The 13,140-nt window shown below is 38.7% G+C and overlaps 1 protein-coding gene across 1 annotated transcript in view; it reads left to right on the forward strand.

The window, feature by feature from the left end:
- Positions 1-12,116, forward strand: part of TEKT5 (tektin 5) — a 27,780-nt gene extending 15,664 nt beyond the window's left edge. The window contains exons 6-7 of the mRNA XM_074158293.1: positions 8,470-8,624; positions 11,903-12,116. Of these exons, the coding sequence (XP_074014394.1) occupies positions 8,470-8,624; positions 11,903-12,116 (369 nt within the window). The remainder of the gene's footprint in view (positions 1-8,469; positions 8,625-11,902) is intronic.
- The last annotated feature ends 1,024 nt before the right edge of the window (positions 12,117-13,140 follow it).

Below are 13,140 nucleotides of genomic sequence, written 5' to 3' on the forward strand. Positions count from 1 at the left end.
AAAAGGCATTATATTACATCAATATATAATGAAAATTAAGTCTTACTTTCCTTTTTGCCTGGTATATTTTTACTCTATACCTGAAGAGCCTACAGACTTTGTTTCAGTAAGTTACTCCATCTCTTAAACAAGTTATCCCCTCAGAGTCTCCATCCTTCACACATTATTTTTCATAAATTTACTTATATATTTAAGAAAAAACCCACCATTTTCCTGTCTTTGGAACCATTGAGTATGTTTATATGGTGGCTAGAACGAAATACTAAATATGTTTTTAATTTGTACAACTTCTAATTCAAGGTACAAACCTACTTAATTTTATAACTAGCATAAAATGTAGAACAAAAGCCAGGAAAACCTTAGTGGCAATAAAACCAGAAACTGCCTACAGGCCTCCTAAAGAGTTTTCAAACTTCTTATCTGAGAAATTCTGACAGGAGCCCTCCTACGGCTGTTGAAAAGGGCACAGCCTGCTCCTCTGAACAGGAACATACAGAAATACTAAAACACTATGGGAGGTGCCCATGAAAGAAGTGGGCAGGAGAGGTGCAGCAGCACTGTGAGCTGTGGGAAGGAGCATGCGTGTAGCAGAGGGAGTCCTTTCCCTGTGGTGCTTGCCCCACAAAGGCTTCCATCTCAGACCCCAATGTTTCCTCATGTAACTGTTTTAATATATTTTTGTTGATCGTTTTTTTCCCTTCCTCTTTTTATGCCTTAAAATCTCAGGTAGTTACAGTTTTTCATACCTGTTCATGGTGGCTAGGTGTACAGTCAATCTTATAATTTAGTATTGGAAACTGTTTGAGAGTAAAGTTTTCAGATAATTAATGAAGAGTGACTCAGAAGCTGTTGAGAAGGTGTGTGCTGGTTGGTGTAGGCAGCTCAAACTTGCCTGGAGAAACCTGTTTGAAGGGGCAAATAGTTATCGAAGCTAGGAATAGACTTTTGCCTACAAACCAAGAAAAATTACAGATGAAAGCTAAGGCACTCACTTGAAGACAAAATCAGATTTCTCTCTCCTAACATTGTTGCTTAATGTCATGAAATCATAAAGACTTGCATAGAGCACACCAGAGTATGAACTATGGGTAAGCGGAGAAACCATGTGGGAGAAGCCTGGCTCCTCAGCACACCGTGCAGCAGCACTCCGCTCCATGGATTAGCCTAAGGGGAACATGAAATGGAGAAGGATAGAGTTATCATAATCAAGTGACACCCATCAGGATGTAGTCAGGTTGTTGTGAATCCAGTTGTCTTTATTCGCAAAATAACCGAAATCTCTTCTCGCCCTGAGGGACACACAGCTGCTAAGTAAAGGCAGCCTGGATTGAGTGGATGCAAGACTTTGCTGGCACTGATATAGAAGATAACTTCTTTCTGCCACAACATTTACGTGTGAGAAACAGAGGTGGTTGCTACTATTACTGCTCCCTCCCTTGCAACCCGTCTGCACTCAGGCAATTCATGCCAGCTCGGCAAAGGAAACAGGACTTAGTTCAAGGCAGCAGTGCTCATATATATACATTAAACTGTTCCTGATTCTCAGAAAGGGCCGTCTTGCAGGAAAAAGAGATGGACATATGTAGTAGCTTTTCTAGAAAAGAAGCATTTTCAGGCTCCAAAGGATCATGAGACAAATGCATTGCATTGATTTTGAAGTCAGGGCAAATTTAGCTTATCGTGACTGGATTGAAATTTCATTAATGACTAAAAAGAATCTCATTCCTGATAAGAATTGGTATTATAGAGTAGCTGCGTGAGCCATAGCTGTTTCTCTCTGGCACCGTCTCTTTCTAGAGACATCTTCTCTCTATTAAAGGGACATACACCCTTCTCTCAGATGAGGTAACTTGAGACAAAACACAGCATGCAGGAGGCCCAAACTGCCGGTTTTGTTGTTATTTTGACCAGGCTTAGCAAAAGTACATTAATAACATAGCACTTAATTTTGTTCTCCTAAATGATGATGCACTCTAAAATTGCTGGTCCTGCAGCATCTGAAAGTATGATACAGTGTAAGATGGAGAAACAACAGTACTCTGATGCTTGCTCTTGTTCTTCGATAGTTAAAAGTGTAGCAAGGAGGTAGGCAAAGAGTTAAGCATTTCCTTGTGTACAGTTATTGCTTCCTCTGTAATTTTGGAAATATTTTAGAAAATCCAAGGCAAGTTAAATGATCCCATGTTTTTCTCTCCCTTTAATTTTAATAAATCTGTTTTAAAATAAACATCTTGTACATTTTTAGGAGCGGTGGAAAAGTTAAATAGAAACTGATTGCATATGAATGTGAAATTGATTATTTTCAGAGATTAAAGTAAAAAATGCACACTGGAATTCAGTGCAAGGAGGATTTTTGAAAGATTGTAAATTGTTATACCAACCAAATGAAAGGCCCAGGGTCCCTGGGTCCTCTGTTTCAATCTGTGCTGAATAGACCAATCTGTGTAAGGACACAGATTAAATGTCCAGATGTATATTTAAAGCTGCCTTTGTTGTGAAGTATAATATTTACATTCTGATAGTTTCGACAGTTACAAAGAAAATGTTTATAGGTTTCCTTTGGCATGCATAAAGCTTCCAGTAGTGCGTTAGCTTTCAAATCTGTTGACTGTATTTAGGCCAGCCCTATTCCTGTTGTTAGGAAGCTTTATAAATAAAACCTTGTAATATTCCCAAATGCGGACCAATCTCTACACTTCTGATACGCCTGATGAATTGTGCAATGCATCGGTTTGAAGATATTTTCTCTGGGTGCAAACTAAACTGCTGCTTCTTTTAACTATGAAGCTCAGTCATCTCATATGAATATACACAAGAAATGCCCAAAAGTTACTGCTTAGAACGATTCTCACTGCTTCAAAACTACCTGAATGCGTTACCTGCTGATGTCACATTCTGTTGAGTGTGATTTTTTCTTTTAAGTGTGTGTTTCTTCTTTTCTTAAGAGATTCCCAGACTATTTCCCACCGCCATCTGATTAAAAACAAAACAAAATTCAGTAAGCCACAAAACAGTGACCTGCAAAAGAAACAAACCCTAAAACAAATAAAAGCAAAAGACACAGTAATCCCTATGAAGAATTCGGCTATGACATGACAGGAAAAACTGTCAGGTCCAAATCCATTTCAGATTCAAGACCTGGGTTATACTTGTAATCCAAAGATTGCAAGACATCACGGTTATACTTTGAAATAACGTGGCCACATACCCTGAAATTAATTGTGAAATCAGTCCCAATTACACTATTCATTCAATTATGTACCATAACCCCAACAAATGTAACTTTTCCAAAATAATTTGGATGAAATATGGAAACATGAATGAAAAAAAGTTTTAAAAACTTTTAAAAGGCAAAATACTAAATATAAAGAAATTTACAAAATGAGGAGGCACAAGGATATACCACCCACCTTATTACTGGGCTGCTGCTTTTTGCATTCGGATACTAAACACTGAGCAAACCTCAGAAACACCAAAGAAACCAGGAGAACTGTCAGACTGCAGCATTTTAAAAATGCTTACGTTGTACATAAGACCATTCTGATTACATGATGAAACATGTGTGACTTCAACAGCTCGTTCTCTCGATCTTACTGTCTCCAGCCTATAAAAATCACGGCCTTGGTGAAGCGAGAGAACAGCGGGAATGCAGTTTTCTACAAGCCCTCAAGAATGCTGCAGCACAAAACTTTACTCATGTGCTGGCAGGGAAAGTTTCCGGATGGGCAGCTGCCTGAGCCAATCCCTCACCATGCTCTTAGGAACACGCTGCTTAGCATTTGTTGCTTTTGCTTCCTGCCTTTGGAGGTCATCCAGAAATGACGTGGACTGGTCCAACACTATCTGGTGATCCTCCCCACCAATCCGTTTATGTATGGCAGAGTATCTAAATCATTTTACCCAATGTGTGGCCAGAATGAGTAATCAAAAACTGTTTGTACAATGCTTCTGCAATGCGTTGGAGGTGGTTCCCCCGAGGACATTTTTCTTTGTATGTCTTAAATGACAGCGCCTTTTTTTTTTTTAAAAAAAAAAGTAAGAAAAAAATTTGAGAACACACAATGAACTTAAACCACATCCATTTACATGAAGCCAAGCAGGGCTGAAAGATGAATGTATAGTTTCACGTTTGAATTTTGAGTTCACAGGCAGGTTTAAACAATATTTTTCTTTAGCGAATGAAGGAGGGGTTTGCTCAGTAGCGCTAATCAATTGCCTTGGTTGTGCATAATGTGCTTGCAGACTACTGTCTTTATGAGCAGGACACTAGAGCACATAGTGAAGCTGCACGTCACAGGAGTGTAGTTACTGCGCATTGTGGCGACACAAAAGGTTGGACATAAAACTGGGTTTGACATAAAACTTAGTGACATCGGTAAAAGCTCCCTTTTCATGACTAATGAACTACTGTACTCCGAAGAAAGAGAAACACCTTCTATTTAGACTTCAGAGCTTGCCCTTTTTGAACATTAACATTGTGTGAATTTGTGGGCTGTGCAAGCTCTACAAACTTTGAGTCACTTCTAGAGACAAGACTGCTATTATCCTGGGTCAGCTATATGCCACTGTTTATGGGGGAGGTGCACACATCACTTAGTATTCTAAAAACAGAGGACAATACAGTCTCCTGCTTCTGTGTCACTAAGGGAACGCTGCTGGGTTTGCTACATGGGCAGCGAGCAATGAGGCCCAGCCAGGTGCTGCCTGACAGCACAGTAAGTGCTGTAGAGGGATGGAATCAAACCTCAGGTTTGACAATTACCAAAATTCATGCACTTGAAATGTTACTACTGAATTTGAAACGCATGGGTTTGTGGTCTGGCTGTTGTACTCACAGTTGAACACATCATATGAACACATCAGAAGAGGATTTGAGAAAATTGTGGGTTCAAAAAACCACTCTTCTAAAAATTCTCTGTGCTAGCTGAACTTAAAAGAAAGTAGCCTTTCCAAAGGATTGAGGACAGTTTATACATGGGCAATCTGCTCAACGTTGTCCGTACTGGAATCAGCTTGTTCCTTCTACATCTTAAGAAAAAACCAAAACAAAACCACAACTATCTGATATGTAATTTATGTTTTCAGGCAAGCAGAATGGAAGAGTAAAAGGCACCCAACCATCACAGCAGCATTGTCACACGGTACTGCAATGGCCAGTTTGCTACAGGCAATCCTTACATAATAAGGGTTTGTGGCAGAAGAGTAGCACTCTTCTCTGAAATACTAAAGAATACTAGATTTCTTCCCCGGTCATCTTACAAATTTGTGTAATGCTTCCAGAGCCTGCTACAGTGTGTTTCTGTGCACATACTATATACTACACTGCTTTCAAAGAAAAAGAGGGCAGGAAAAAATTTTCTTTCAGAAAATATTAATTTCATCCTCTTCTCTAACCTGATTAGAACAATTAGCACTAATTAAATGTAAGAGATCTTGTAGCCTGACTCCACTCACTGAATAAATTAAATTGTTTTGACTCATATTATCACAGGACAGAAAGCGTCAGCACAGGGAGTACATTACATGCTCACCATAACACAAGCACATTTGTAAGCTGTGGCATCGCTCTGGGGAACTGGTTTCAGAGTCGCGGTTCATTTCTAACCCGGTGCTCTAGGCTGCTCTAATCGCACTGGTTCATTGATAGACTTGCTCCACAAAGGTGAATCACCATTTCCCCCTGCTGCCCAAGAAAGTGTTACTACCAGTAAGGCTCAAAGTCTGAACCACAAAGGTCCTATCCAGAACCTGAACTGAGAGTGCAAGTCCTCTGTTCTACCGTTAAGCGGAAAACAAATAACCCCCTCGATCCTTTCTGAAACTGAGATATAACTTTGCCCATAACTTCCTACTGGGTTGAGATACATGCTGCTTTGATTCACTGTTTTTACTTTGAATCACACTTCTTACTAAAAAAAGAAATAAATCTGCTTACAATTCATTCCAAATTCTAAGTAGGATTAATGTGAGGGGCCAATGTCCCCACCGCACCCCGCTGCAGGTAGCAGAACTACCCCGCAGTGAATTTGGCTCCCTCGCAGAGAGCGAGGCGTAGCATGGGAAACACCGCTGTGGTGACAGAAGCTGTAACATAAACACAGGAAAGGAGGACCCTGCTAAGCAGCCGGTGACCTCTAAAAAGCACTGTGTATTCTTTGCCTCACAGCCTTGGTACGTCCCTGCAGGTTGGTGGGTTTGGTTAGCAATGGAGGTGAAGAGCAGGAGCAAAGGGCAGGACTGACGGGCTTGTAAAACTGCCCCTGACGTCCATCTGCTTAATCCCCAGCAGCCTTCCTAGGAGCTGGGCCTCACCTTTCCCACGTACAGAGGAACACACCCTGGATTCTCGTAGGGAGGCTATAAATAGCAAAGTTCTGACAATGGCACAAACTGCTCAAATTCTGTGTCTGAGCAGCAGAAGACCCAAATCTTTGGTGAATTCAGGGAAAAGGAAGAATGTGGGCTTGATGCACAATGGAGACACTTAATTTCATTAAGTCACTTGCCCTTGCTTTCTAGCTATAGATATGAGTAAGTGTAACCAGTAAAATTGTAGACAAGATGCTAAATAATGTATCTAACAACTCATCTTAAATACTTCTGCTGCAAAACAAATAGCAAAATGGATTACCTGCATAAATATTCCCTGTCAAACACAGCTTGCTTACTGTGATTATTTGCTTAAGAAGGAAAACTGCAGAATAAAATGATAGAGGTAAATTTACTACGGTTAGCTTCACTTTCTTCCATACTGTGTTTCCTTCATAACAAACCAGACTTTCTTCCCTGTAGTTTAGAAGCAGTTAAAGTTTCTTTTTGGGTGAAGATGCTCTCAAGCTAGCTCTAAGAATCAACCTTGGACCCAGAGGGCTCAGTACAGTGTGGAGACCTGGCTTCAAATCAGTACAGTCATGTCCATACGCTGCTGCTTCAGGGTCTAAGATCACTCACCTTATTGGAAAATTGCATTACCGTAAGGGTTGAACTGGTTTGGACACTGGGAGATCTTTCACATTGCTCTACTATATAATGTCAATACGCCCTTAAGGATTTGGACTGGGGTGCAGGTTCCTGGCACCCTTAACTCTTTGTGTTTTGTCTATAAATAACCTTTCAGCAGCAGGAACTAACTGAATTTTCAAACCACACACACCATTAACAAGCCTGGTACAACTTTGTGTGTAAGCAAGATCTAAATAGCAACATAATTTAAATCACATTATGCCATTTTCAGTGGTTGTTGAAATTCAAGTTGCATTGATTTTAGTAGACTGGCTGAGAAACTACATTAGTTCAATTTGTTCTCTTCCATTTTAAAGCTGTCTGTAGGAAAAGCTGGAACAAGTTCAGCACAACAGCAGTAATGAATTCCGATAACTGAAAGTAACATAATAATCAATTAGCTGGGAAGCATGACCTGAATATAAACATTTTCTCCCAACTTTCTTTAAGACTGAGCAAAACTTTCCCCTTGCAATTTCTCTCATCTTTTTTTTTCACAGATTAAAACATATAAGCAGCACTTACAGGATTCTCAGGGATAATATGACTGTATGATAACATGCACTGCAACTAAAAACTACACTGTGCTAATTCCATGAGCCTCTCCTTTTTGGTGATGTTTCACTCCATTTCTTCTCCATTTACAGAAAATAAGCCTTTAAAGGAATTTGGTCTTCCCTCTACAGCTCCCGGGGGATTTTTGAAAACTTCTAGAATGTTGTTTCAGTATGAAAATACAATTTGTGTTCTTAAGTTCTTGCAGCAAGTGTCCCAAGAATACTTGGAGCATGGAACAATTTCAGAGGGGACATACTTGATTGCTTTTGAATTTTCATGAGGCAAAAGGAAATAAAAATTAAATGAAGATTTAAATGAAAATGGCAGTTTATTGGAATTCTAAGTTTGTAAAATGTTCATAGATCAAGCAGCAGATTTTTATTTAGGAGAAAAATTAGATAATGAAGCAGAATGGAAATAAGTCTCTGTAGAGCTATAAACACTGCCTCTGTGAAAATGGCTTTATCACAAAAACACAGTTGGAATTTCCCCCATCACAATAATTCGGTGCTTCTCTTCTGCTTGTAATGAATTTATATTGCAATTTGCCTATGAACTACTTAATTTTATAATTGGAAAGACATGGTGCATTTCTTAGTGGAAGTTGTTTGCCTGTTTTTCAGGAACAACTTCATTAAATGCTTTTATGTGATGTATGAATGTATAGTCCCCTCCTTCTGGCTCTCCTGTGAGATTTGATTACCATATGTCCTTTTAAAGAAATGGCAAGATCAAGCCAACGTTATACAAAGGCATCTGATTGATGTGAGTTTATAGTCATCTTCTCCCCTAAATAAAGCAAAATGCCATGCCAGAATGGAAGCAGTTCTAACAGGGGTGTTTAAAAGGAGCAGTGAATTGGGATGTTGTATACACATGAGGCTTACAAAAATGGTCTGCTTTGTTCAGGTACTTCAGGAAATCTTCCAGACAGAAGATACAATCATGTTACTGGAGAGATGCATAAAGGCAAAGGAGTACCCACTGAAAGTGGCTCAGACCCGCCTGGAGGGAAGAACTAGACGACCCAATATAGAACTTTGCTGTGATGCACCTCAGCTTCAGTAAGTAAAGGCCAGACTACTCCATCCTTTCCTTCATCAGCCCCTCAAGAACAGGAAATTTAATGACAGTGTGAATCAGTTTGATAAGATGGGAATTGCATTCATTACATTGCAATACAAATTCTGGGAGAAAGTAGTAAAATCCAAGTAATTATCTTGAAATAATGGGCCAAAACATCTAATGTTCAATGTGTGTAGTTGCCTTTAGAGCTCAATTGCTTGTTGGTGGCTGATAAATTTTGTGATTCAATCTCATCTCTAAACAGGGATTTAGGAATTAATTTTAACTCCATTCTTTATGAAACACGAGATTTCACTTCAGGAAATAACATGTTTCTAAAATTAGGTATCCCAGACAAAATTCTGTCTTTTGATGCAAAAACCCTTTTGATGCAGCTTCTTAAAAAGTTAATTGCAAATAAGAATGAGGCGGCATCTCTTACTGCCTTAGCTAATTTTCAGCTACATTGTGACTCCAGAGTCATCTGTACAGGTTAGCTCATTTGGTTTATATTTCGGTTATATAGCTGTGGGGGCTTCCCAGCACGTGTTGGCATCAGCTTGGTAATCCCTGTGCTATAGTCCATTGTTCAGTGTATATTGCGTCTTTCCAGATAGACATGAGGTTGTCTGAGATACTAGCCTCCCTTCCCTAATGACTGAAAAAGGTCTTCTGAATTTTAATCCCAATTAAACTTCCTCCAATCCAGTTGGAGCACAGTGTTCCGAAAGAACCCTATCGAGTATATCTTTTTTAAAATACTGTCTTGAAAATATTTGGGAGGGTGTTTCTTAAGAAATACTGCACCAGGGTTCCTCCTGTAGCTGAATTTCTTGGTCCAGTAAGAAAATTGTGTATTTTTATGAAAAATAGAAAACTATCCCCTTTTATTTTTGTCTCTAGCAAAATCCCACTGTATAGAACAGGTTAACATACAACGAGATTAATGAAGTACATAATGCTTTAAACTGAGTATTTATGTTGTTTTTCCTGAACAGCTTTTTATCAGTTCAAAAAGCTTTATTCAAACAAGGAAGGGGCAATAAATCATAGTTTATTGTACTGGCATCTTTTCACTTTTTCTAACTCCTTAAACCATAAATTGTACAATACAATATACCTTTTTTCCTCAGCCTCCTACCTCCTTAATCAGATTTGATATTTGGTATTTTCTATTTGATACATGGCGTATCCATATATTAGATTTCTTCAGCTTCACACTCTGCTCTCCACATCCATTCTGTCACAAAATATTGTTTTGGATCTAAGTTCATTTATATCCTTTTGGATAGTTTTATTCACATAGCTTTTCATATCACATAAGTCACACCTGTTCTAGATGCATGAATTCAGCTGTGAGAAACCAGAAAAACCTCTGATTGCACTGTAGCATTCACTTAGCAGTTGCATTTACTATGGGAGCAGATCATTTGCCACTTCAGCTACTACCACACCGTCAATTAGGTATGCAAGTAAGCTAGTATCAGCATTATATTAAAAAAAACAAAACCAAAACAAGATGGCCTTAAATGTTAATACACAGCTCCAGTCTTATACTGAGTCTTGTTCTCTCCCTAATTCCTCCCTGAAGAACTCTTCCACCAAAGTGTCTACAGCATTATGATTGATATCAGTCCAGTCAGCAGGATTGCATGTATCCAAGATATAAAAGTTGTTTGATTTAAAAGTCAAAAATATGCTGAAGCATATAACTTTATCACTTCTTCCCGCAATTGCCAGTGATGCTGTTAATGTTCCAAGGGGTCCTGCCTAAAAAAGTTTGGAATCTTCATTTAAAAACACCGGAACACCAGAATATCTTTGAATATCTTTTTTAATTAAAGGGAAAAGACATTAATGTGACATACTTAAATTCAAAAAGTACCTCGGCGTTTTGAATCAATCGAACTCCTACTAGCTTCTAGGTTATATGAGAGCTTCACAAGCTGTTGCACAGCTAGTTGGAAGTATTTTAAGCTTCACATACACGTAAGTCTTATCAGTCTAACATGATTTCTAATATTTTAACCAAAATGTTTATACAAGTACAATGCTTACTAGATGTAGTTATATCAACAATAATTAGCATATCCTGTTCTCCTTCCTCAAATGCATATGAATTTTCCTCTACCACAGCTCCCTAATCCAGACCAGGTTATTTTGGATGCTTTACCTGATCCAGATCATTGAGTGTTATGTTCATCATAACTGCAATTAGAAATAGAAATTCTGACAGGATATTTGAAATTAGGAGCTCATATCTCAAAATGTATTTTCTTAGAGACAAAATCCTATCTGAGAACATAAAACCATTTGCTAATTCATTTTTTCAGGATTTTTTGCTTTTAAGTAACTTTTGTGTATTTCTCTCATATGGTTTAAAGCAAGAAGGAATTCAGCCCAATAGCTCAACTCTAATAGGGAAAGAAAATATCAAATGAACTACTTCTTTGTAATACGTAAATGTTATCTGAGTTTGCTGTTTATTTAAAAGGAAGTGCTGATGTTGGCACTTGTTCTCTGTGTGTGCTGCCAACTTTGTAGTTGAAAGGATTAGACAGAAAACAAATTAATAAAGTCTAGTTTTTCTGTGCTGAAACAACTGGGACTATCCCAAAACAAGTTGAAGTTGGTTCTGGAAAAAAAATAAAAATCAATCTTATATTCTATAATGCAGTGAGCAATTAATAGCACATTAGACAAAACACGAAGTTGACAGTATTAAAGAGAGTTTACTAGGTCAGTGACTATACAAGATTTGCCACATCTCCATTTAAGCCACTGGAAGAAAAGCAGTTGATATCAGCTCACAGAAAATCTTGATTTCAGAGCTCCATGTTCAGTGGTTATTCTGGGAAGTGATTCTTGTTCTGACTAATGTGCTTCCGGGCCAAATCTAGACTGTTTAGCACATACTGCTGCACAAGTTTAAGCTGTCATGAACGACACCAACACTCTGCAGTAATATCCACCCCAAACATATTCTACAGGACCATATGCTCAGCACAGCCTTAGAGAGGCTACACAAATGAGAGGATGCAGGTGAAGAAGATAACAATTGGAAAAATATATCAGAGCAGAGTGGCTTAATCTGTTGCTGAGGGTCAACGTGAGCAAGAAGCCACCACTTCTCATAGGTGCTATACAAGCTAGTTTGGCAAATAGGTTTCAGTCCAAGACAGCTGTTCAAATCCTGCCTAAAAGCATGACCTCTCCACTATCAAAAAAGTTGTGGTGAGGGACTGCTAAAGTTACATGTCCCCTTCTCTTTTTTCAGGCTTGTCACTGAAGTTTACACTATAGATGACACCTTACAGACCTTACAGCGACGCCTGCAAGAAGCCCAGGATACTCTGCAGATGCTGATCCTTGACAAATCAAACCTGGAACATGAAATTTCTGTGAAAACAAACTCCTTCTTCATTGACAAGAAGTGCATGGACATGCGCAAGGTCTTCCCCAGCACCCCACGGCTCATTGGCTTCATTTGAAAATCAACCTTTGATATCCCAGCGCATGATACAGAAGTTGCAAAGGTTGCAAATGTTTCCCAAAGGAAATCATTATTATTCTGGTTTCTCAAATAATGCAGTCCCATAGAAATAAACTAATGAAAATCACTAACATACCTCTGAACAACCTCATATTCTCAGCTGTAGCTGCTACTAATTCAAATAGACTTAGTAGACTTATTCTAACAGAATCAGACCACACTTAAGTAACCAGACAAATATTGCAAGACGTGTGAGTTACTAGCTAGAGAAAACATTATATTGAAATGCAGTACTTAACAGAATTAGTGCAGTAGAGGATTTAACTGCTCAGGATAACATGCCATCTGTGTTTCAGCCCTTGTCTGGAAAAGTCCAGTTTAAAAGCTTCCCCCAGCCTTACCTCTCTCCTCCTGCCTAGCAATGCTAGATTTGGCATTTGGAATTAGAAGCAGCTGAAAAACTTTGATTCACAGAAGCTGAAGGGCAATTTCAGTGCAACCACTTCAGGTACACGTGTAGCCTGTATTCATTGAGAGGGAATCTTTCCATCTCTTTTTTTAATTTGATTTGTGACTGATGTGATATTTGCTTAAGTCTGAAAGGTCTTAGCTCTTTAGAAATACGTGCTATCTCCCATTAGATCTCAAAGGATTTCATAAGCAAAGAAAAGTACCATTGGTCTATTGTGACTAACAAGAAAGGTAAAGACAGAGTGGGAACAGAACCTGCATACAGGAACATCATGTGCTTGAAGTGCACTGAAACTGTCCTTCAGTCTGTAAGTCAAGATTGCTCAGCTTTCTAGTTCTCAATGGAACACTATTCTGCATGGTGGAAAGGAGAAGGATGGAATGGGCTTGGAGATCTGACTTTTCTGGATGACAGTTGAAACACATTAACACTGCAGTAATCCTAGTAAAGGGTTCGAGGAAGAACTAGTTTTAATTAAGGTAAAGCAGTCTACGTTGGACAAAATGAAGTAATAATGCTTTACTGTTATTTGCATTTCTTTCCCAGATTT

Source organism: Numenius arquata, chromosome 14, assembly GCF_964106895.1.
Source record: "Numenius arquata chromosome 14, bNumArq3.hap1.1, whole genome shotgun sequence".
NCBI classification, from domain to species: domain Eukaryota; kingdom Metazoa; phylum Chordata; class Aves; order Charadriiformes; family Scolopacidae; genus Numenius; species Numenius arquata.